The following is a 26433-nucleotide window of genomic DNA, read 5'->3' as shown; positions in this document are numbered from 1 at the left end:
GGCTGTGGTGGTAAGGGTGCTCTTGCGGACCCACCAAGTGTCGGATGACACACTGCTGGCTACCGTCCCGTTGGCCCAGATTGACCTGCTGTCCTTCCTGAAATAGAACCTGAGGTGGGTGGGAGGAGGGAGGACCTTTACAGCCCAGGCAACACCTGGCGGCTGTGGGTGCCCGGCCCGGCTCTCATCTCAGGCCACCTGAGATGCATCTCAGCTGTTGGGAGCTGCAGCTCCCCACGCTGGCACCTGAGCTCTGTCCCCTCCTAGACCCTACACATCCCCTTTGCATTTTTATTGTGATTGTTGGTTTAATGTTAGTTATTGTTATTCCTCATCAACAAAGGGCCACAAAGGTCTTTATCTCCAAAAGGCCTATTTCATTTTCTTCTTCAGTATCCACCTCCATCATATCTGGGCGTTCCTGAAATCGAGGCAAGAGTCTATTATTCTTGCACGTGCTCTCTCTTCGGATAGCTCTACACACATACCCATACACACAAACGCATGCCTATGATGCACCCTTAGATGCAAGTGTGTGTGTGTGTACAGGTGTCCACATTCTTTGTTGTACACGTGTACATACACAGAGAATCACACAACCTCAAAATTCTGGAGCTGAACACTTTTTTGGTCCTCGCCTCCCATTTCATTCTGGAAACCTTTCCCAACAAGCAGCCGTTCACTCTTTCCTCGGACCCTCCCGGTATGAGAAGCCCACTCTGGCCGAGGTGGCCTCAGCCAGGGGGACACTGTGATTGCTGGAGGCATTTTCTCTTGCCAAGCTCAGGTCTCCGTCCGCCAACGCCTGCCGGCAGCTGTCGGTGTGTCCTCTGCAGCGGACTCCAGGAAGCCCCTCTCCTTGCTCGTCACGCCTCATAGGGAGAGTGACATCTGGGCCCCAGCACCTTCTGTCTGTGGAGTCACCCGCAGACCCCAGGACTGGGCCTCAACACAATTCCTAGGGTGACAGTCAGTCTGGCTGTGTGCAGCTCTAGGCAAGGCTGAAAAGAATGTATTCGTAGGCTTCTGTGATTATAACTCCAAGAGGGGAGGAATGTCCCTTGGCAGCTCTGAGGACATTAAAATCAAGTTCTTGGGAGGTCGTGTTGAGAAGGGAAGTAGCTGCTGGTCTCCTGTCTCAGTCAGTTCATGCTGCTAGATCAGAATACCCTGGATGGTGCCACTTCACAGCAGACATTTATTTCTCACAGCTCTAGAGGCTGGGAAGTTCAAGATCAAGGTGCAGCAGATCTGGTGTTCAGTGAGGGCTGTCTTCCTGGGTTGCCGATGGCCGTCTTCTCTTTGTAGCCTCACACGACGGAGAGAGACAGGAAGCGAGCTGTCATCATGGAGTCTCCATCCTCAGGACCTAATTATCTCACAAGACCCCTTCTCCAAATACCATCACATAGGGGCTTAAGGTTTCCTCACGTGAATGTGGGGAGACAGAAACATTCATAGCAGCTCCCCAGGAGTCAAAGCAAACACTCAGCGCTAACACAAGAGAGTGGGTGCTCTGGGAGCTGAGGTGTGTTCAGGGGGTGCTGGCCCCATGGACTCTCAGTTCTGCCCACATCCACCTGCCTTCTCTCCTGCTCACCGCCTGTGACTCCAACAACACCTAACCTCAGTTTGAAAAATGTAGCCCATCTGACAAGCAAGAGAGGGTGATGATAAAAACATGAACCCCAGACTCCAGCAGATTTAAATAAAACTTAACTTCATTAGTATAAATACTTGCATTATCTATAAAATTCTTAAGAAAGGAATTGAGAAGTCACAATAAGCTTTCTAACAGACTGAAACATTTTGCACATGATTTTTGTTCGATAAATTCTTTTCTCTTTAAAATTTTTTATTTATTTTTGTTGAGCTACAATTGGTGTATAATATCATGTAAGTTTAAGGTGCACGATGTGTTGACTTGATACATTTATAGGTTGCAATATGATCGCCACCATAGTGCTTGCTAACACTACTATCGTCACTTAATTATCATTTCTTTTTTGTGGTGGGAATAACTAAGATCTCGCTTCTTAGCAACTTTGAAGTTTATAACACAGGACTGTTTTCTGTGATCACTGTGCTGTGCATTAGATCTCCAGGACTTATTTATCTACTAGTGATGAAGCCAAACAGATGGATGGAGCAGTCAGTGTTTAGGCTATAAATCAAGACTTTCTGCCTTCCCCGTCTGTTTCTCACATGCTAAAATCCACAGGATTCCCTCTTCCTCTTGATGACAGGGTGGTTAGAAGCATGGCTCAAGTCTAATCTCTCTGACCCTCAGCCTCCATATCTCTAAAAAGGAATAATCTTAGTGTCTATTTCATGATGTTGTTACAATGTTTCAATGAGGCAATATATGTAAATCTATGCAAATCAATGCCAAAATGCTTAGCACGATACCTGGAATATTGTGAACAGTCTATACATGATGATTATTATTAATAATGGCACATTTAAAAAATTCAACATTATTGATAGCCTGTTCTTCTAAACTGAGTGTCAACCGTGTCACCAGTATTTCAGAAATTTCTGATCCCCACGTCTATTTTCCATAATATGGTCATGGTAAACTTTTATTTTATGAAAGTTTTTGGTAAATCCAAATGTCCGAATTGTCTTTACTGATCATTCACTTAAATAGAAGCTCAAAGGTAGGTGACACTAGTCCTATTTGAATCTTAGATGATGTCACTTTTTGATTGTATCATTTCCACTGCTAACTGGGTCATTATCTAAAATTGCGAAGTGTTCACAAGTGTGTGTGTGTGTTTCTTTTATGACACAGGTCATCGAGAACCCCTCTTCTCAGAGGGACACCGTCATCAGTGCGTTATACAGCAGCTTAAATAAAGTCATTCTTTACTGCCTGTCCAAGCCTCAGCAGGCCCTCTCCGAATGCCTCAGCCTGCTCAGCATCCTGGGCTTTCTGCAGGAGCACTGGGACATTGTCTTTGCCACCTACAATTCCAACGCCAGCTTCCTACTGTGTCTCATGCACTGTCTGTTGCTGCTCAGTACGAGAAGGTGAGAGCTGCTTGCTGGCTTCCGTGCCCCGCAGTGGTCAATGCAGAAAAGAAAGCTGAAGAGGGACCCTTGATTGAGGTCGATATAATCTTGTTGTTTATCTGACTATCCAAATTATATGCAATGTTTGATAGCATAGTAGATTGTTCTCAAACCTGTCCATGTGACTGAACATCTAGAATGATCATGAAATAATAATTGACCTTATTTCCACACTTCTCAGGTTGTAAGAGACCTCATTGACTTAATTTTGGCGACAGAAGACTCCAACATTATGTATCCATATTGATTTTATATTGTAGGCAGATTTCAGAAGTATTAACATTTGATAAATGCAATCTTAGAATTGAAAAATATATAAGAAATTGTATCATGCAAGCCAGGAATCATTTTGCTTGCAGAAAAAAAAAATACACACAAACTTTATGATATAAAATGATGTCCGTAAGCACATTTGTGTAAGAAACAGTAGTAAAAAGAAATTAAATTAAGCTTATTTAAATCCTTTTCTCAAAGTCCAAGGTTTGAAAATATGTTAGATTTCTCTGCATATGTGCACTTTCTCTCTCTGTGTGGCAGTGTGTGTGTATTGTGCATCCCCAGGGCCTTGGCATCATACTGCCTACAACTGTTATCTCGTATTAATGCAGCTATGTTGATTGTAGAGGAAGAGAGGACTATGCGATATTACACTTTGCTCTTGTCCTTTTTCTTGATCATATTTATCCTAGTACAAACCATGTTTGATTACTTGAAAAAGAAATTCCCCAAATCCTGTCGAGTGGCCTATTGAACATTACAAAACACTGAAGTTGACTTGTCTTAAAACTCTCTGGGAAGCCCTGGAAAATTCTCCTAGCCCACAGGAGGTACTTGCCTTTTTATTTGTTTGAAATAAAACAATCCATTTTCAGTGTACGGATTAAATTAAGGAGGTTCTTCTTCCTTTTCTGTACTTCAAGAATTAGACCCTATCCATACAGGAAGCATAGGTAAGAAGAGCGAAATGCCAGCTGGTTTGTGCGCTTGACGTTCCACCCTCCTCAGATTCCTCTATTTAGCAAAATGGGCTCCAACATCCAAAGGGACTTTGTTCTAGAAATTTCAAGAATGGACATTCTCATAGGCTGGTATTTTTTCATTTCCTTGTTTGTCATTTTTGGTTCAATCCACAAACATGTACTGAGTGTATATTCTGCTGGGTTGGCTGAGGGGTCCATCGAAGAGGGCACATGGACATTCACATGACTAGGGGCCCTGGAGTGCACGGTTCTGGGGGGACCTAATATGTAAACCACTGCACCCAACTTAGAACCAGCTACATGATGTTTGGGGTCCCCACAAAATACGAATGAGGGTCTCATTCAAAAATTACCAAGAATTTCAAGAGGGTAACAAAAGAGCCCAAGCCTGGGGCCCTTCTGAGTCTGGGCCCTGTACAAGTGCACAGATCATGGGCCCATGAAGCTAGCCTTGGTCCCATTCCAAGCAGAGTGAGATCAGTGCCAAACACAGGCAGATTTCAATGCTTTGGGAGTCTGCAAAAAGCAATGACCAGTTTTGATGGTGGGGAAATCAGGAGAGGGTTCAGGGGGCCTGTGGGGATTCTGAATTGAATTTAATAAGATGGGAATAAAAACAAGGTGTTCTTCCTATTTTCCAGAATGCTGTTGTACAGTATCTGTCATGGAAGTTATCATAACATGTTTGCTTTAACTTGATTAGACAAGTTTTTCCATATCAATATGTACTGAGTTTGAAGGATGATTCTTTGTAATAAAGAACAATGGAATAATCCCAAAGAAACTGAGTTTATAGTGAAAAATCTCTTGTCTCTTAGTTATCCAGAAGGATTTGGTTTGGAACCGAAGCCTAGAATGACTCCTTATCATCAAGTCTTTCTTTCTCCAAATGAAGAAGGAGGAGAAAAAAGAGGGGAAGACTTCCCAAGTCTGAGTGATGGTACATTTTATTTGTTGTTTCTTTTGGGGGCGGGGCATAGAAGGATAGTGGTAACTGCTAGGGTTGCATTTTTCAGTTTATTCTTCCCTAGATAAGGAACCAAATACTACTAAGGAGATTCTTAAAGGCCAGAAGAGGTCCTTGGAAATCTCAGACAATGTAGTAGCACAGCAAGGTAACCTGATAGAGAAGAAAATTGGAATGGGCTTTGTGTATTAGAAATGGAATGGAATGATGGATGGATGGATGGATGGATGGATGGAAAGATGAAGAGAAAGCTTTGTGGGACTTGACTTGATTAGACTAAGAACTTAGTGTCCTTACTAAAATCCCAGAGGACCTCACTGTAAGTTAATTTCAATTCTCAGGTGGTCACTTGAATTTTCCCTTAGACCACTAGAGATGGAAACTGGCATGTATCTCACCTGGTTCAAGCCATTACCTCGCTGTCTCTCAGTTTTCTTTCCTAGAAAACAAATTCATTACTTCTATGAGATTTTGGCTTAACGGAGTTTATTCTTGGATTTACTAATATCAAATCAAGTTAAAGGGATTGGCAATTCGTAAAAAAAAAAAAATAGCAGCCAGATCCATGTGTTTGAGAGATTCCTCCCTTTTGATCCAGGAAGCTTCAGCAGACTTTCTTCCACCACATTGGTTACTGACTATGCCACTTACCGTATGGTATCTTGTGATACCAGATGGTAGACCTAAGGGCCTCTGTTTTCTGATTAGATAGGTGCCCAGAGCCAATTCTCAAACATCTTACAAGTTTAAGGTTTCCTCTGACACAGTGTTCTTTCAACATGAACCGTTGCATTTTGGAACTTGGCTAGGAGAGTGGACTGAGCAACATCCATCCCCCTACACTGAGAAGAACAGACTGAAGAGGCTAGTGCCAGAGGGGGCACCCAGTGGTCCAAGATCAGAGGGAATTTAGGCACTGTTCAGGGGATTATAGTTGTGTGGCATAGCAGGAAGAATTGGCTTGGTAGATATTTCTACATCTGGGCAAATCCAGGATACTGAGGTGGGAGGGTCAGGGGAAGCATGATTCAGTGCCAGGAAAGGGGACCAGCTTGGGTCCTGGGCCCCCAGGCACAGTCTTGGGTTTGGTGTCCATTCCCCTGAGGGGATAATGTAAAATGTAAGGTTGATAGGAGCAGTTTTGGGGCAGCTATTTACTTCCCTAGAGCTCACACAGGTATCTCTATTTGATATCTAAGAGTACTGGAGGGTGGGAGACAGAGACTTTCTGAGCCCATCAATCAAATTCCCCAGCTCTGGACATGTGAGGCAGGCAGGACTCAGTGGTGGAAGCAGGAGAAAGCCCAGCTCATGTGGATATTGTTAGCATTGACATCGGTCCTGTGGCTCTCTGTAATGACTGCTATCTGGCTGGAGCTTGCTAAGCTGGAATGCTGTTCAAGAAGGATGCGATTAAGATCAACCATGATATGCCATCTCCTGGTCATCTCTGAGAGAGACACTAAGGCCATCTGATTGTGTGATATGCTCTCTCTGTTAGTCCAGCACAACATCCAAAAGACGGTGCGGACTCTCTGGCAGCAGCTCGTGGCACAGAGGCGGCAGGAACTAGAGGACACCTTCAAGATTGATCTCTCTGTGAAACCCGGAGAGAACAAAGTGAAGATCGAAGAGGTCACCCCACTCTGGGAGGAGACAATGCTCAAGGCCTGGCAACATTACTTAGGTCTCTGTCTACTTGGCCCCAGGGAGTGGAATTTCTGGGTCTCATAGATCCAGACTTCTCCAAGGTTCCACTCAGGGCCCAGAGCCTTTTCTACCCGGACCTTCTCTCTTGTCCCTTTGGTGGGTGGGGTTTACGAGACTGAAATCTCATGCATCTTTGCTCACAAAGAATGAATGGTGCTTTGCATCTTGGGTGAAAGGAAGGCCAGAAGTGCCAACCAAGCAAGCAGATTCTGGTCATCTTTTAAAGGGAAGGGCCACCATGTCAGAGCTCTAGCTTGGGCTCTGGAGCTCAGGGTTCTAGGTTCTGCCCTGATATGTTCCTGCCTGCTTTCAAATCTTGCACCAAGTCGTGCAGCGCCCTGGAGCCTCAGGTTCTTCATGTTCCAGGTGAAAGTCTTCATCCCAAAGATATTAACGTCCCTTGCATTCTACCAGACTCAAAATTTCACCCTCATATTAGTCAATGCAGTTGTAGGAATGAGGTTTCAATTTTGTTTTTAAAGAGGACCTTGCTCTCAAATTATGGCTCATATGCTTGTTTTAAGTCTTTCAGCGCAACAAAATTCACAATGATTTGAGTTAGTTATTTCCATGTGTATCATCCCAGACCGCCCAGTGGTGTAGAACCTTTATTTCACTGGCTTTCCAAATTAGCCCTGGCAAATATATATGTACCTATGTGCAAACACGTATAATTTGAAGTCAAAATGTCAGATTCCATTTCAGGGAAAAGTGCAATAAAATGGGACATATGTATCCATGAGTATATATACTCACCCATAAAGTGGTGACATGAATGTTAAAGTTTACAAATGGCTCTCTTTTTGCCAACAACCATATTGAAAACTTTCTGTATTCCAGGGCCAGTGTGTTAAACACATAGTCTCATTTACTCTTCGTGACACCACAGTGAGGGTAGATAGCATTAGCCCCATTCTACAGGATGAGAACACTGAGGCTCAGGAATGTTAGCTAACTTGTCCAACATCTCACTTTGAGTCAGTGAGCTGTGGAGCTTGGAGTCCCCCAAGCCCACATTGTATTTCTTAGCTAGAATATGGCTGTATAAGCTTATAGCCTGGGCTCTTTCCCTTATTGGAGGCAGGCACACTGGGCTCATGCCCCTGGCGGGCCGACTGAAAGCCAAGCCAGCTGTAGGAATAGTGTCCTCCTTTCGACTTCACCTCTGACAATCTTTGCCTCCCCGTCTCCAGCATCTGAGAAGAAGTCGCTGGCCAGTCGCTCCAATGTCGGACACCACAGCAAAGTCACTTCGTGGAGTGGAAGCTTGTCCTCAGCCATGAGGCTGATGCCCGGGCGGCAGACCAAGGACCCTGAGTGCAAGACAGAGGTGAGGCCCGACCCCTTTTCCTTAGCATCAGCCATTTACTTCAAACCCGTGAGTCATGTTCTCTCTCTGCTGTCGCTGGACGCCATCTACTTCCGCTTTCTGAGTGGGTAGCAGTATGCGTGTGGCCTCCCAGCTGAGGCGACACCTAGGGGAGCGAGGCCTTGGTCTGGTTTAACTCGAAGTGAAGATGGGCTTCCCTTAAGTGCCAAGAGCAGGGGTTCCTTATGGCATTAAAAACCAAACCTATCCTCGTTCCCCTTCTCTCTAGTGTCAGCTGTGCTCAGAGAGCACCAGCCCGCAGCCCAGCAGGAGTGGGCACAGAAACGTTGGTCCTGTTGCCAGGAGACATGGTGATGGGTCCTCTTGACTATGTGGGGCTGAGCCTTGGGGTTTCCCAGTCCATTTCTCTAAAGCTGCGTAACCCACCATCCTACAACCCAGTGGCACCAACAGTTATTTTTTGTGACTGTGGGCGCTGTGATAAGGAGTCTGGAGCACAGCAGGGGTGGGCAGGGGTGTCTCTCCTCCCCCCTGCCCGGGGCCTTGGCCAGGCTCATTTACTCACACATCTGGCGCTGGCTGCTGGTTTTAATCTGAGACCTTAGCTGAGACAATTGGCTGAAACACGGCTTCTCCCTGTGTCTTGGGCTTCTTTACAAGCTGATGGCTGGGTTTCGAGGGCTGATTTCCATAGGGAGGAGGAAGGAGAGAGACAGAGACAGAGAGAGCCGGGAGGAAACCATGTGGCCTTCCGTGACCTAGCTTCAGAAGCCACTCAGCATCATATCTGCTGCCTTCCTTTGGGTGAGACAGGCACAAAGTTCTGCCCAGGTTCAAGGGGAGAGAAATAGACTCTACCATCTGCTGGGGAAGTCGCAAGGTTCTGCGAGAGCATGTGGGGCTGGAAATATGGGAGGATCTTTCTGGGAAAAACAGTATGTCACATATTCTAATGCTGGGATCACTGACATCTTCAGAGGCAGACTCTGGTCGTTGAATGGACATGGTCTTAAGGTTAGGAGACCTCGGGCAATTTACTTAACGTCCCTGAGTCTTTATCTCTTCTCCTCCTCAGAGGGGCAAATAACTGTGGGAAACTGTGGGAAGGGGCTCCCCAGGGACGTGGAGTAGATGGTTGATAGACACATTATACAACTTGCGTTCTCTGCCCACGTGACTTTGGAAAGTGAGGTGGACCCCAAATTCCACCAGCTCAGAATCTAGGCTCTGCTGTCCCCATGGGTCTGTTGTCCACTGGGGAAGGGCACAGTCACCAGATGCTGGGGAGAAGAGAAGGAAAGGCTGCTTGCAGCTGCCAGCCAGCTGGGGGAAGGAGACCTCCTTCTTCCCAAGCTTCGGGAACAATGGGCTTCAGGATATAGGGAGAAAGAGCCCAAACATAGAAGGGAAGACAGGAAATGAGCTCGACTGGGCTGGCTGGCCACCTGGCATTCAGAACTGAGGGCAGGCTGTGTCCTCAGCGCGTTGGCTGTGGAAGACGCTGCTCAGTAAGTCTGTCGACAGACTCCCTGGCTTACTGAGTGATTAACTACCGTAGATGTCCGAACAGCCGCATCACACAGCTATTATTAACCCCTCTTTATAGATATGGAAACCGAATCTAAGAAAAAGTCAAGGGCTCTGCAGCCGGGAAGTGGCAAAGGGAAGCTGGGCTCGCCCATCTCTAATGCTGAGCAGGACCTTAGGCAATTCCTTAACCTCTCGGAGCCTCGCGTTCTGCATTTACAACTGGGAGCATGCTTGGTTTACAGCAGAACATGTGGAGCACTGGGAAAATGCAAGTGCTTTCAACATAGGAGGCAGTTTGCAAAATTGCATTTTACCCCATAGCTCTTGCTGCCAAAAAGGGGACCATCCTGCATGTGGTGTAGCTGCATGGAGACCTGGAAGCTGGAGCATCCCCTCTGGTGCCTGAGCACTTGCTCCTGACGATGCCATTTATAGAGGAGGGGTCCAGCCCCTCTACTTCTTAACCTGGTTAGCATTGTCCCCTGGGATTAGGTCAGTCTGGCTGGAGAGCTAAGGAAGGGACGGTTGGGGTGCTGCATAGGGACACGCATTTTATGGAAACTCTTGCAGGCTATTGATGCCTCCTCTTGCCAGTGCCCACCCCCTGCCAGGTCACTGTTGTCATCACAGCTCAGTTGCCCCCGAGTCCTGGAGAGATTGGTTGAGAACCAGCTGATCTGAAAGAAGCTTGAATAGACTGCGATGTGTAGGGCTATGTAGATTTACAAATGGCTTGTAAGAGTTTGCTCTTGGCTCACATGGAGAGATGTGGAAGAAAGAACATTTGAAACTTGCTCTGTCTTTGACGAAGGCAGGCTGCTGCAGATGTTGTCTTCTATATCAATTATTCATTCATTCATTCATTTACTCCAAAAATATTTACTAAGTGCTTACTCTGTACCCTGCTCCAAGCACTGAGTTTACAGAAGAGAGAAAAACCGACATATTCTCGCTTCAAAGGAAACTGAATTCTAGGAGGTGAAGATAGATATAAATAAATTCATAAATGTTAGGGGTACTAAAGGCAACGAGGAAACATTGAGCAGGGTGAGTGGGAGAGGTGGCAAGAGAGGTGCTGGGCTGTTAGATGGAGGGGGTCAGGGGGCATGGGAGCAGAGAAATAAGGAAGGACATGAGCCTTGTGACCCTCCAGGAAAGAGTGATCGGGCAGAGAGGACAGTCACGCAGAGGCACTGAGGCAGGCGTGTTCTGGAGTGTTCTAGGGCAGCAGAGGCCAGTGTGGCTGGACTGAGTAGAGAGAGGGTAGCCCCAGGGGCTACCCAGGGGACATCTCCCTCAGCTGTTGGCCCCAGGAAGAACTGTGCTTTTCCACAGCAACTCACGCACAGGAGGACTGTCACTGTTTTGCTTTCCTCTTTGATCTTGCACTCAGAAGCCCAGAGAGATAAGTGTGGCCCAATTCTTGTAACTGCACAGACCTGGTGGGATAAATTTCTGCAAAACACGCATACACACATACGTGCACACACACCTCTCTGGCTGCTTCTCTCCTGTTGAGCCCCATTTTACCTTCAACCTGATTTATTTCTCCTTTCTACAGCTCATAATATCTTGTGGAATTTTTTAAGACAAATAATCTTTGAAACAAAGTGGACTATGTTTTTATTTTAAAAATTAACTGAGTCTTTGCTTCAGAGATCCTATACCAGGAACTCAGTCTGGGCTGGGCAGAGTGCCCAGTGCATAGAAGGCTCTTAAAGAACGTGTAGGGAATTGCATGGAGCACCCCATCCTTTTGCCAGGATGAAACCCACCAGCCTTCAGACCCCGCATCCATTACTCATCCTCACGAGATGCCTTTGTTGCTAACAGAAGGCACAACTTCTCAGGTACATATGTATGCTGTGATGTCATAGGAGAAGAGCATCAGCTATTTGCCCTGGGGTCTGTTTAATTATTTTTAAAAATTAATTTTGATTATTACGGCTGATTACACCTCAGCGAGCAATGTAATTGATATTTTCTAATGCATCCCAAGGAACATTTTGTACAACACGCTTTTTGTTGTTGAAGGTTAAAGACTCCGTTATTGGTTTTTCCCTAAATATGCCCACATCATTAGTTCCTCCAGTGAGAAGGTCGCCATCTGGAAAAAGCAGCGCGGAGACATTATTCAGGCACAAGTGCATGAAATTGGTGTTTTCGCATCTTCTGTCTCTCTTCTGGAAAGAAGAGGCTTGTAATTAAAGGAGTTGGTTGTGGAGGGAACATTATTCATGTGGTGTTATTCCTTATCACGTCAGCGGCTGACAGCTCTGCAGCACTGGTAAATTATTCCTAAGAGTGAGACATACGATGTACGAGCCCTAATTCCTCTTACCCATTTTTATTTTCCGTAGAAATGTTTTCTTCTTGGCAGGTGAGCCGAACTTTGAGGCAGGGCTGATATGATAGAAGTTATTTCTTCTTTTTCTCCCCCTGATCCCCATCAAATCCCTTCTGGAACCAAATTGTAAAGTCATGGGTTCCACTGGGGTGAAGGCTGTGGGTGTCAGCCTGTCATCAGAGGCTGGGACCTTGGGCTCCCTTGAGGCCACCAAAGGCCAGTGAGGATGTCCTGGAAGCCTCTGGATCATGTCCACCCTCAGCTTGGAGAAATCCGGAGAGCATCCTCTGGCTGGCCGCTCGGCTTTATGGCAGTGGGCACGGCTTTGCTCACCTGCTCAATTTCAGGCTTTCTTGTTTAAAAAGAAGTTGAAAAAAAAACATCGACAACCAAGGTTGGTGTCTTAGTTTTGACAGACACAGCATGACAATGTAGGATGTTAACATCACAGTAAACCAGGTGACAGGGTGATGGGAACTCTGTGCTACCTTTATAACTTTTCCGCAAATCCAGAATTATTCCAAAGTACGTAGTGTGTTATCCTCTTTTTATTTATTTATTTTTTTAAAAGCATTAACAAACTGAAAATGGGTGACCGAGACACGGGAGCTGGGGGCCGGATGGGAAGGGGCGGGAGGATGAGAGTCTGGGAGGCCGTGAGCAGAGGACAACAGGGGGCGTTGCAGGTGGCAGAACGGGCACGGAGGCCAGGTCGGGGTTAAGCAGGGAGCTTGTACTGCTCACCTGTTTGTACAGGTTGGACTGGAGGTCAGGCCCTAAGGGAGGGGCCGGGCTGGGAGCGGCAGCGTCGTTCAGGTGACAGATGCTGGGGGCTGCAGTGGCAGTGCTGGGAGCGGTGGAAAGCAAAGAGCACATCGGAGAGTTCTGTTTCACTGAGACTGAGATGAGCACAGCGGGGCCACTTCTAGGCTATCAAGGGGTGGAGCCCTCTGGATGGGCACAGCCACCTGAGCTGTGTCTCCTTTGGCAAAGTGTGAGCTGGATTTCACCCCACTTTCCTCCTGAGATCCACTGTACACGTGTGGACAGCGGTCCCATGCTGGGGCCAGGTGGGCCTCACCTGATCGCTGTTTAGGGGGTTTAGAGAGGAGTAAGGCCCTGTGGGGCAGGGCTGGGCTGTGTCCACCACATTTCCGTGGCTTTTGGAGATTGCTGAGCAAGCTTCCAGTTGCTGTTTTCAAAGCCATATATTAGAAAGTTGAAGCGGCCCGTGAAGGGAATAGAGGGCACTGTGAAATTTAACAGAAGGGGATGAGAAGGTACCAAGAGCCAGAGGGTGGCACACTGCAGTTGCTACAACGCCAAAGACAAGCTTTTTGCAGGGAGTCTGTGTCTGCCCTGGCAAGGACATGAAAGCACTGGACATTTGTTCCAAGGCCCCTGGGGTCTTGTCAAGGCTGCCCTGTGGGCAAGCCCCCTGTCCACCCAGACGCACCAGGGCCTCCTGTAAGACCAGCAGTGCCCACAGCTGGGGGCCTTGAGATCTCAGAGACAGGATACTTGCGTGACCAGGGTAACTATGGACCTGCCATCGGCTATTTCCCCAAATGTGTGCCCAGGCCCACTGCTTCCACTCCCAGCCACAGAGCAGTCCTGCCCTTGGCAGAGGATGAGATGCTGGCTGAGACCAGCAATGTGGTGACAGCTGCATTAAAGGCAGCCCTGGCTCAGGTCCCCAGCAAGGGAAATGACATTTTTGATCGTCCACTCTGAGCACTTCACCCATTCTCTCTTTTAGAAATCATTGTGGAAAATTTCAAACATCTACAGAAGTAGAGAAGATAATGAAATGAATCCCCATGTATCTATCCATCACTTAATTTGCACAGTTTTCAACTCATGGCCAATCTCATCTCATCTCTATTACTACCCACTTTCTTCCCTGCATGGAATAATTTGAAAGCAACACCCCAGACATCATATCATTTCATGCATAAATGTTTCTGTATACTTATTTTCCCTTTAAAGAAGTCAGGAAGCCCAAATAAAAACTGCAGAAGAGGAGGCCAGTGTGCAGAATTGAAAGGCGTCAGTGTTCACGGTGGGAAAGATCAAGCAGCTCTTGGTCCTACTTTCTGGCGCGTTTGTTGAGAGATTTCAGTCTTGCTGAGGTTGAAGGCACGGGGAGCCTCAGAGACCCTCCTGCCTGTTTGAGGAAGGAGGGCGTGGTCTGACGAGGACACGCTTTCACATTTGGGCCTTTGGCACTTCCGTGCTCAGGGGGCAAAGGGCCCTTGAGATGGGAGCCTCAGTTTTCACTCAGCCGAGAAAAAGGCTCGTGTCAGGAGAGCCCCAGGGCTGAGAAGAGATTTTTGAAAATGGAAAGAAATGAACTTTGAAATGAGGGGAAGTAAGTGGTAGTGTCGACGTGACAGCTGAGGAAGTCAAAATGCAACTCTGACAACAGAAGTTAGAATTCCCAGAGATGTTCTATGTAAAAGAGTTAAAGTCAAAGATCTTTAAGAGGTTGCAGGAAATTTAAAAAATCTGAAATTCAGAAGATTGTTACATGAACTATTTTTGCTTAAACTTGTAAATTCAACATGATGTTTGTGGGCAAGAGAGAAAGGACTTTTCCAGGAGATGAATATGCCTGTAAAAGAGATGTTTGGAAGCAGGTGGCCTAAATTTGGGGGAAGATTAAGACACATGAAGGCTTCTAAAATTGAAGGGGCAAGAGGAACTAGAGAGAGCTGAGATTTTGACGATGCTTTCTCATTGGTGTGGCAGAAGGACAGAAAGACAGCCTGTGTCAGCACATCAGGAAAAGAGGGGGCTGGAGGGACAAAACCATTGAAAACCATAGAAAAGAGAAGAGCAATTCAGAAAACCTCACATCATGGACTTCACGAAAAATTACAATGCTGTGTTGTTGGAAAACCCAGTTGTGTTCGGTGGTGGGAAAAGTCTTGTGAGCAAGTAATTAAATGAAACTATTGTTAGAGGAATAAAACCACTCAGAAACAAATGAGAGAATGATTTTTTTAAAAAAGACTTTGAAAAGTATAAATTGCCCCACTGATGTGAGCACTGTGACTAAGACCTTCTGCTAAATGGAGTCTTGGTTTTCTTAATTGTGGTGAGAAAGGCTGCCAATGACTTATTTTCCCTTGATGCTTTTCCAGAGATACTGACCCTAAAAATAATGCCACTTTCCCCGGCCTGGACTTAGAGCTCTTCAGGGTGTGTCTGGACTAAGATTATTTCCAGAAAGGACTTCCTTACCCTCTGGTTATGGTGGTTGGTATTCAGGGGCAAGAAAGAGAAAAATGATGAAGTCCAGTGTCTTATTTCTTAAACCTCTGAGGATTCCTTTCTCACTGCAACTGAAAGTGAAGACTCTGTGGCAGGTGTTGTAGACTTGGTCTTGTGGGCACCTTCATTCCAACACCGCACCCAGAATGGACCTTCCCACTGCAGCACAGCGTCCTGGTGACAGAGCTGGGGACGTAGCATTATAGGGTTATGGAAATGCAGCCAGGCCTGGGCAATGGGGAGGGGTTAAATTAGCCCTTTAGGTGTTCTTCCAGTGGTCCGGGCACTCAACAGGGCCCTCTCTCTCATTTCCTCTCTTCTCTTGACTCACACACACGCATGCATGCACACACACACACACACACACTCACACATCCCATTCTGCAAACAATTGATGTTAGAACCCACCCATCACATCACGGTCAATAGGTCCTGACAGCAGAGGATTTGAAAAAGCAGAGCATCACCAACACAGTGTCAGTATCCAGAATGAGGGGGAAGAACAAAGATGGGCTGATGGAGACAGTGGCTTTTCCTTTTCCATTTTAAGGAAATCATAAATGTCACTAGTCTATCACAAGTCCTTGTTACAGGAGTTTGAAAAATAGAAGTAAATGAAGAAAGTAAACACTGATACCTTTAATGGTGTTTCTTTACCAAGTGCTTCCTGTGTGAGACATCTTTATCTTCATAATAGAAGGATAATTAACATCACTAATCATCTAATTAAGTTCATTAAGCGTCCACCAACAGTGCACCATGAAGTTGACATTATGTTCTACTGTCAACAAACGCTTTTGATTTCTTAGGAAGTAATTAAAATGTAAATTAGCATGCGATTGTATGCACAGGGGAAGTTTTGAATCGGATATTCATTTCAAAACTGCTTAGAGCAACATAGCTTTTGTTCTTTTCTTCAATAAAGGCAGACATTTTGCTATTAATAGTACGTATTAAAGGTGCCGTTCTGTTGTTCAGTGTTTGGGTCATTGTGTGGTTATAGTACTATACGACACAGGGTCTGGTGATTGAGTTGCTCCTGTGCCTTGTGATTTTGTCCTTATTCAATCATTTTATTTAATAGGTTTATTTATGTCTCTGTCCTTTGCGTTTAAAAATATCACAGCTGATTTTTTTCTGAAAACTTTCTGTAACTTAAATTCTCTAGTTGAGTTTGCCCTTTATAGGCATTTTAGCTCAAATCTTTCAATGCATCCTTGTCAGGTGAGGTTTGGGGACTATAACCAGTGACTTGCTGAGGGCAGGTGACACGCATGCCCCTGCATACATAGGAATGAGAGAAGATGCGCAGATCAAGCTGGTGGTCCAGCCATCCTTGGTTGCGAGTTCCCATTTTTCTGCTTTTTCAGGGCAGCCCCTTGGCTTCTGGTGAAATATTATAATTGGAATGAGCATGTTGTGGTGCTAAATACACCTCATCCGATTAGGACCCTTCCTGAAACGTCACAAAGTCCCCAGAAATCTGCTGGAAAAGCCCCCAAGACAGAAGCCCCCAGGCTCAAAGCCCCACAGTTTTCATTCTTTAAACAATTCTGATGGAATCCTGGAATGCCTGTTTTTGACTAAAGCTTACAATTTACTGTGAGAGCTCCGTGGACATGGTCCCCACCTCCACCACCTTCTCGCATGAAGACACGGGGCAGTTTGAGCATCGAGGTGATGTCACCTGTTCAGTGAGGAGGAAAAGGCTCCACTGGTGATGTCGAACCTCCTCCATCACTTCTCAGATGATCTTTCCAGGGGCGGGTTTAGGTGGTGCTGGATCCAGGCCCCTCAGTTTTGTGTGAAGAAGATCTCAGATAAAGGCAGAAAGAATACAGTGGCCCAAGAGAGACTGTCCCTTGTCCTCTTGCAAGGATCCATGTCAGGGCTTGGCCATGAGTAGAACCAGCTGAAGCATTAACTGCTCATCACTGTGGGTGCAGACATCCCCATAGTCTAAGCAGAGAGAGGCTGGTCTCTTGGGGTGGGCAGGGGACAGATGTCATTGCACAGTGACTGTTGGCAGCGAGGAAGCTGACCAGGCAGGACCAGGGCTCCACACAGAGCTGGGCAGTTTGGGGAGTGGGCCCTGAGTTCTGTCCCAGCTCTGCTAGCAAGCTGTGAGCTGTGGTGTGGTCTACATCCCTCCAAAGAAGGGTGTCCCCTTCTCATTTTTTCATCTAGAGGGGTCTCCTTTTTCTAATTCCTGCGAAGGACAGGACCTAGGCTAGCAGAGACCCTGGCCTCACCAAGAGATCCCACTGCTGAAATCGAGTGATGGTGCCCTTCTCCTAATGTCCCGTGAGCACCTGCCTCACCTAATACATAGAATTTTCTCTACCAGAATTTTCCTTTTGACTGTTTATTTTTCAAACGTATCTTAAAGCATAGTCTACTATATCAAGACTTCCTAAGAATGCGAAGTCCACACAATAAATGGAATCATCTATACTGATAGTAACTCACTTCAGTCCATGGTGGCTTGTGGTCCTGCCTCCTGCTAGTAACACACTGCCTCGTCTCTAACTGGCACTAGGATGGCTCCATCACTGTGCTCCACAAAGTGCCATGCTGCCATGGGCTCTCCCACAGTCACCTCTGTGAGCACCTTTTGGCCGTTCAGCCTCCCAAGAAGTGGAGTTAAAGTTGTTTTGCTTTTGGTGGCAAGATGATAGCTTGAAATCTCTCCAAAGAGCAGGCACTGAGGTTATGCACATTCCACGAATCAATGGAAGCTTCTCAGCGTGAGGTCACGCCCACTGCCCATTGAAAGGCACATGGAATCTACATCATGTGGTTTTGAAAAGTCCTTGGGGACGGATGCTCGGTTCCTCCTCCGGAGACTTCTCTAGGCTGAAAAGTGTACTAGATCTTCTCACCTCCTTCTGCCAGTGATTTACTGGTTTTCTTTCCTGTCTCATCTATAGGATTTTATCTTATTACGACATCAGGCTGTGTTTATATGCTGTATATGATGGCTGTTGCTGAGGAGTATTTCAAAGTAAATTAAGGTCCAAGTCTGCAGATCAACCCGCAATATTTCAGTGTATATAAATACTTCGTCATGTGCAATTCAACAACATAATTCAACATAAATTCATTGAAACGACGAGCATTCCTTGTGAGGAGTATAGTGATGAATAACACATGGTCCCTGTATTTAAGGAATCCTTGTCGTCTGGTTATTTATCTCCCTAGTTCGTGACAGAGGAATCACAGTAGATGGGTTTCTGAAAAAACGGTGTGTGTATGTGTATATATATATATACACACATACACACACATTTATACATATATATATCAAGATTTTGTAAATTAAAGCAGATTTGAAATTAATTTAGAAACCTGGCCATTTAAAGGAATCTTGGGTTGAATCCTTTTGTAAACTGAATTCAGTCCTTTATTTTAAAGGCTAATTATACCCAGGAATCTATTTTGAGGTTCAGATTTTTCTCTATCGGATGTCTTAGTGTGAGGCAATCCTGCATTCCCCAAACTGGTGTTGTGCTTGGGGCAAGATGCCATCATCCCAGGAAATGCTTTCAATTTTTAAATATTAGAAACTATGGATGCAGGAAACACATTTTTTTTTGTTAATTCTCTAAATTCGAATATTTAAAACTTAAACGTATTCATCAACGCAAAAATGCTTTAGCGTTCACAAGACAGAAGTGTTCCAAACTATATAAATGATGAAACGGCAGATGGTGGTGGAGTGGAGAGTCAGGCTGGGACCCTCCTGAGGCGCTGCTGCCACTCACAACCCACTAGGCCCCCCACTCCCAGCTCTACCATGAAGCGCCTGCCATGTGAGTTACAGGCGCGCTCTCGCCTGGGACCCATCTATTACAAGAAACCATTTTGGTTAATTAAAAAAGTCTTTCAAAGTCTCAGAACAGGAAGTTCTGAAATTTTCTTCTCTTTGCTGTCGTCGCTGGGGCTTGATGAAAACTTGGCTCTTTGGCCTGCAAAGAGGGGAAGAGAGGCTGACGGTGGAGGAGAGAAAGGAGACACCAGAAGGAGGTGGTGGTCCAGTCCTGGGTGGCCCAGGAGGAAGGCTTAGGGGTCCGTGGGTGCTAGTTTATCTACTAGGATAATTAGGAGTGATAAAGGGAGGAGCTGAGGTCCTTGAGTAAAACAAAAGCGCAATTGAACGAGCATGTGTGGGATTGATTCTTGCAAATGGTTCCCGAATCGCGGACCCCTCCGTAGAGGACCTGCTGCATGGCTGGGGCCACAGATGAGGCGGCCGCTCTTGGTTTGGGGAAACAGACTGTAAGCAAAAGGGAACAGATGAGAAAACATTAGATAGTGTGACATAGTCTGAAGGAAATGGATGATATGCTGGAGGCTGGCTGGTGATAGCTGCAGCTTGGAGGTGATCGTGAAGCTGGGAGGAAAGAGTAGCCGTCCAACATGAGGAATGAGAACTCCCGGAAGGGACCCAGCTAGGGCTAAGGCTGGAGGGCGGGGCTGAGATTGTATATTTGAGAACAGAGAGATGTTCATATAAATGGAGCACAGAGATCAAAGAAGGGAGTGGTCCACGGGGAGGGTGGCAGGAGCCAACTGTCAAGCGCTTGTTCCAGACTCTCTAGGGGATCAGAAAATAGATCTGTTTATGACTCCATCTGCAGCTATATCTCCATCTCCATCTCTCTCTCGTCTACGAAACACCTATTTCTGCTCTGAACATTTCCTCCTTCAATGTTCCATGCACGTTCATTGATTTCCTACCCTATCCCAGGCCCTTGGGTTCAGGCCAGGAGATACTGACAATAAAAGGCACAGTTCCCTACCTGGGAGTCCCACCTTCCAGGCGGTGAAATACATACAATGTAACTAGAGGTGGAAGGCTCAAGTGGTACCCTAAGTGGGGCTTCTTGGAGGAGTTTGAGCTGAGACTCAAAGAGGAACAGGAGGAGGAAGGATGCAAGGGAAGACTCGTGCTGAGGGAGGAGTCCTTCCAGATGAAAAGGGACAGTTGTAACCACCTGCCTTGTGGGTCGGCTGCCAGCTTGGTATCACTGGAGTATTATATCCAATTTATCTTATCTTAATTTTCATGTGTTTATTTATATTCTGACTCACTCCTTAGAGGATTTATGGTACCTTTAGATGAGGATGCATGTGATAAAATAAAGAAATGAGATCAGGAAAAATAATAAAAGAAGAAAGTGAGTTCCTGGGGAATTAAGATCATAAATAAGCAGTCTATAAAGATTTACAGTCAAGCGCCTACACTGTGCCCAAGCTTTCTGGCTGCCATTGTAGAGTGGGAGGCAAGATAGCTCATCCATTTATTCCTCACCCATCAATTGTGCTTCTGCCAAGAGGCAGAAGTGCTTGAGGACAGGGACATACGGAGAGCAAAGCAGATGGTCCCTGCCTAGCAGCTTACTCTGCCCCATGGCATGACACGGCCCCAAGAGAGCCGAGGAGAGCAGGGGTGTGCAGCCCCCTGGGAGACAAGGATGTGGTCAGGGTTGCCCTCTGAAACTCCTGGCATGGGCCTATACTGCAGCCAGCACTGTCCCGAGAGCTCGGGCCTAAGGTTCTGCTCTGGTGGTGGGCAGTGACGGGCAGTCCTGACCAAGGCAGCCTTGTCTCTCCCCCTAAAGTCTAAAGAAGGAATCCTCTCCACAGACTCTAGTCCCCACTTGTTATCTCTCTTTCAAATGTCAGTTGTAGTGTCTAGGCTGCCTCAGGGCGAGGCATTATTTGGTGTGGACGAAGCTGGGATCTTTTGCCAGGGCTGCTGTAACGAAGCACCACGGATTGGGGGGCTTCACCAACAGACACTTATTGTCTCGCAGTTCCGGAGGCTGGACAGCCGAGATCAAGATGTCGGCAGGTTTGGTTTCTCCTGAGGCCTCTCTCCTTGGCTTGTCGATGGCTGTCTTCTCACTGAGAACATCCCTGGTGTCTCTTCTTCTTCTTAGGAGGACCCTGACCAGATTGGATCAGGGCCCACTTTAACGGCCTCATTTGACTTAATCACCTCTTGAAAGGCCCTATTTCCAAAGATGGTCACATTCGAAGGTTCTGGGAGGCAGAGCTTCAACAAATGAATTTGGGGAACACAGTTCACTCCATAACAGCAACGTCAAGTCTGAATACCTGCTTAGGGGAGGATGTTTTCATGGGTTGCAACCCCCAGGGGAGATCCTCCTATTCATGTCTCATCCAGACCCCGTCCCATAATTCCTCACCTGCTCCCGCCTGAGGAGGTGCGCATCTCCAAGAGCCTTCCTTCTGAGGACGAGGCTGACAGAAACATGGGGAGACGGGGCTGAATTCAGGTAAGGTCGACATAGCGACACTTTCTGTTTGTCTGAGCCTCACGGAGGCCCTGATGCCCAAAAGGAGGCAAAGAGGAGCGAGGGTGTCTTTCTTGAGGAGGCCCCGGGACCTGTGGTCCCAAAGCTCTTGTTCTTTGCTCCACCAGAGTATTTTTTTTTTAAGTAGTCATTCTCCGTGTACTCAAGACGATTGAATTTAATAAAAACATCACAGTTCAAAAAAGACAAATCAGAAACTACCGTTCGCCATAGGAATTAATCTGCGCGTGAATTCAACGAGAGGTGAATCGCACTGTGGTGGTGTGGTCTCTCTTCACCCACTCTGCACACCAGTTGTTTGTCATTATTGCTGGAAATATGATTATTACTCTGCTATTGCTTGACATTTATTAAGAATCCAGGGGCTGTGTCTCCATAGCAGAGAAAAGTACAATTATCAGGCACTTGGAGAAAAGAGCGTTTCCTGGCCTGAGTCATCCAAATGGATACCCCCAAAGACCCCCGGACCACGCCCACAGCTTGTTGCAGAGCCCGGGCTGTTCCATCACTTGGCGCACGTTGCATGCTAACATTTTATGGGCACACGTGTAGACATTATACGTGATTTATCCACAAACAGGGAAAGCATTTAATTTTCTCATCAGCTGCTTCTAGCATCTCACTAAAATGAGGTCTCCACTCAGGACTTGTATTTAAAGGCAGGAATGTCAGCCTTCTAAGCAGAAGGCACAATAGAATGACTCTGTAGGTAATCTGTTTATTGAATGTTTTGCAACCAGGAAGATACTGAATTTCAGACAGGTTTAAATGTGGCAGTGGGAGTGAGGGCCAGCACCGCCAGCTCCTGACCCTCGCCTTTCACAGACCCAGACGTGTTGGCAGGTGGCCCTGTGGGGTCTCATTAATTCTGCCCACACTGGGTGTTTCACTCTGTGCAGGGAATGACCAGCTGCAGAGAATTTGGCCCAGAGGAGTGATGGGGGTCTATGAGCTTTCAAACTTTTATCATTGCCTCCATTTGCCAGGCCCTGGGGACAGAGTGGGGCAATGTCCTCAAGGAACTTATTCTGGGGGGCTGGCGGGGAACCCAGATGCTGTAATGTGGGTGGTGCCTCTGTAGCCCTGAGCAGGCGCACTGGGGAAGGGAAGAGGATTAATAGTAGTTACTGGTTGCATGATAACTACAAAGGGCTCACACTGATGTGATCCCCTCTGTTGCTCACTGCCACCCAACTACATGGCAGTGTCATCAGATCCCTCATCCTCTCAGCCTGCGCCAGTGGAGGAGAGGTGACCAACGAATGACCAGAGAGAGTGACCAATGAGAAAATGTGATCCGTGGGGGTGGAAATCACCTCTACACTCACATTTTCACTCCTGCCTCCATGAACTGGAGACCGCCTGAGTGTAACTTGAACATGTCACTTGTTTCCTTGGCCATAGAAAGTCAGATGCTAAAGAAATCTAGATTCGACACTGAAATCAAACAGCGTGGTTATTGCTTTTCCTTTATGGAATAATTAGTGAATATTTAGAAACTTTAAAAAATTGCAAAGAAGACTGCCTACGGTGGAGTTGTGTTATGTAGAGTTAGGTTTGAAATCCATTCATAGAATGGAAATCAAGTTGTCAACAATTCTCTTAAAATTCCCTTATTCATCGGGAAAGATACCATTGTGGTTTTGTGAATTCTGTACCATCCTTCTATACGTCCACCAGGCAGCTTTTCCACCATTTGGGGAACAGATTGCTAGTTCTTTGTTAAGTGTCCAATGAAGTGGTTAGCTTGTTCAATCTGGAGGGGACAAGATTTACAAAAAATTGTCTTTAAACATGAGAATTTCACTCAATGCAATGGGTTGTTTACATGCAAGAGAAACATGAGTCTGTGTCCAACCGAGAGAGCAGTGACTCATAACGTCCATCCCAGGTTCATGATGGGGCTTTGGTGGAAAGGTTGTGAGAATTACATTGTACAGTATTTTTAAATAAACTTTCTATTTTGAACGCTTTTCATATTCATATTTAATACTGCCATATGCCCTTCACCCAGTTCCCCGTGTTGTTAATGTCTCACGTTACCATAGTGCGTTTGTCAAAGCTGAGAAACTGACATTGCTACATTCCTGGGAACTAAACTCCAGACTTTATTTTGCTTCCCTCAGTTTTCCCACTAATCCAGGATCCAGTCCAGGGCACCACATCATGTTTAGTTGTCAGGTCTCTTTAGCCTCCTCCACTCTGTGACAATTTCTCAGACTTTCCTTGTTTTTCGTGACCTTGGCAATTTCGAAGTATACTGTTCAGATATCTCTGTAGAATGTGACTCAATTTGAGTTTGTTTAATACTTTTCTTATAATAAGCCTGGGGTTATGGATTTTGGGGAAGGCAGACCACAGAGGAGGAGTGCCCTTCTCGCTGCGTCATGTCAGATCAGGGGCACATGATGCCCATGTGACATCATCACTGGTGACGTCAGCCTTCGTCATAGGGTCATGGGGGTGTCTGCCAGATCTCTCCACTGTAAAGTTAGTTTTTCCCTTTCCATACTCGATTCTTCCGAAGCAAGTCATTAAGTCAAGCTCTCCCTTATGGGGAGTGAGTAATTAAAGTCTGCCTCCTGGCGGGGGAAGTATCTACATATATTATTTGAAATTCTTCTGTACGGAAGGTTTGTCTCCTCTCTCCCATTAATTTATTTATTCAATCTTTTATTTATATCAGTAGGGACTCATTCATACTTCTTTTATAATTTGGACTATAATCCATTAAGCCTGTTATTTATTTTGTTGCTCAGATTGCTCCAGCTTATAGCTCATAGTATTTAATTGATCTCACCCTTGTTTTCACTGTGTAGCTCTCTTGATTGTGTTTCCACTGATCACAAATATGAATCCATATGAATTTTATGTTTTAATGCAAATCCACTATAACCCTTCCTAACATTTTTGGTGTGTGTATTATTCAGGAAAAATTAGGTTATGTTGCAGCAGCAAACACCCCTAAATCTAGCTGGCCTAAAATAGGAAAGGCTTATTTGTCACTTGTGCTACAAGTACGTTGTGAGTTGGCCACGAGTCTGTTGTGTCATATCCTCACTCAGCGACAGTGGCTCATGGGGCAGCCACCATCGAGAGCATTGAGCATTGCCATGGCAGTTCAGAAAGAGCTTAGCAAATTGCCCATGAGCTCGTAAAGCTTTCGCACATTCTCCCTGGCACCTCTCAGCTCAAAGGTATCAATAAGGACGATGACACAATGTTCCTACAGAAGGAGAGAACTGGGGACGTTTGGCAAACAGCGCTAATGGCTAGCACACTCTATTTTCTTTTGGTTTTTCTTTTCTATACAGATCTCCACAGATTTAATTGTTGTTATTGTTAGCAGGCTGTTCTCTAACCTCTTCTTAAAAATCTCAATACATCAAGTACCTTGTCTTAGATCATTAAATCTTTTTTGACACCGGGGTTACAGTGAATGGTGGCGTAGATTGTACATGAAGCCATCTGGCCAGAGTGGCAAAAGGAAGTTGAAATGTAGCCTTTGTCCCATTATTCAAGTCATCCATTCTTGTCCAGGATGGTGTCTGCCCAAAGGGGACACAGAGGTGCCGAGGGCCAGTGGTGGCCCTTTGCGAGAGCATGATTTGTGGTGACTGCATAATACTCGATCATAGGAATGAACCATCCTTCCATGTGTTCATATTTAAATTGTTTCACTTTGTGCTACTATAAAGAGGATGGTGGAAAATGTTTTCCAGTGAATATTTGTGCATCTGTCTTATGATTTCCTTGGGATAAATTACTAGCAGTGGAAATAGTGAGCCGAAGGGTTAAAGAGAGAGATATAGCATGTCAGCACAAGGTAGAGACGGTGCGGATGAAGACTTGGGGTTCCTCACTCTTGAATCTAGTCCAGACCCGGCAGGTACAGTGCTAGGCCGGGGAGGCCAGAAGCTATAACTGTAGTCTTGGCACCAAGTTTCTGAGCAGGATCTGTGGGGATGCCTTAGATGTTGGCCTTTCTCGTTTTCACAAGGCCATACAACTGTGATTACAAGGCTAATGATGCTTTAAACAAACAAGTGTAATGACTGTCATCAGTGGACAGCAGGCGCTTCCTGTGGGACAGTCTGGGGAGGGGGGTCACCAGCAGCTGGCCAGCCCAGGGGTGCCCCTGGCAAAGGTAGGCACCCCCAAGCTAAGGTCAGCTCATTTAAAGGTGACCCTCCAAGAGGGATGCTCTCTCTTCCTCGTTCCAAGATCTGATCTGTATACTGTAGCCAAACCCCTCCCTGATGAGGCCCTGGGACAGCGGGCACAGGCTCTTTAGTCCAGATCTGCTTTCTCTCTCAAACCTCCAGATGGCCTTCAGAGGCCCTTTGTTCTCCTTCATGGGTTCTCAAACTCTTTGCTGCACAGGCAGTTGCTAAGCAAAGGCTATTTAGCTCCCACAAGCGATGCAGAGCTCTGCTCTGAATTTGTCCCTGATCCATGTGCCACGTTCACGGCTGCCCAGGCAGATGGGCCTCTGCCCTTGAACCGACCCAAATCACCCCCTTCCTGTCTCCACATCCTGAGTGTGACAATTTTCCAGGACATGAAAGGTCTAGTCATGTTTGCTTGGCACTGTGGAGATGCACAGGGTGGAAATGCACAGGGAGGGAGGGGAACACCGTAGCAGGGTCCAAGGACTCATCTTCCAGCACTGCCACTTCCTGTATTGATGGAGTCACTTATGCTCACTTTACTCTTCTGTAAAATGGGAATAATCATAAGGAGGCTAAGTATTAAATGTGATGATGCATATGGAAACTCCTCTGTCAGTTGTAAAGTGCTATGTGCACATTAGTTAATTGGGCGTAATGTTGAGAGTACAGACCAAGGGATAACAAACATTTGGATTATCAGTA

The 26433-nt window shown here is 46.1% G+C and overlaps 1 protein-coding gene across 7 annotated transcripts in view; it reads left to right on the top strand.

Moving 5' to 3' along the window:
- WDFY4 (WDFY family member 4) overlaps positions 1-26433 on the top strand; it is a 301239-nt gene that overhangs the window by 144212 nt on the left and 130594 nt on the right. For all 7 annotated transcript variants that reach the window (XM_070615433.1, XM_070615417.1, XM_070615438.1 and 4 more), the window contains 4 exons: positions 2795-3033; positions 4874-4995; positions 6524-6709; positions 7926-8062. In XM_070615433.1, coding sequence (XP_070471534.1) covers positions 2795-3033; positions 4874-4995; positions 6524-6709; positions 7926-8062 — 684 coding nt within the window. The remainder of the gene's footprint in view (positions 1-2794; positions 3034-4873; positions 4996-6523; positions 6710-7925; positions 8063-26433) is intronic.

Source organism: Equus przewalskii, chromosome 1 (assembly GCF_037783145.1).
Source record: "Equus przewalskii isolate Varuska chromosome 1, EquPr2, whole genome shotgun sequence".
Lineage (NCBI taxonomy): Eukaryota > Metazoa > Chordata > Mammalia > Perissodactyla > Equidae > Equus > Equus przewalskii.
Note: the sequence above shows the minus strand (reverse complement) of the source record. Positions and strands in the feature narration are given on the sequence as shown.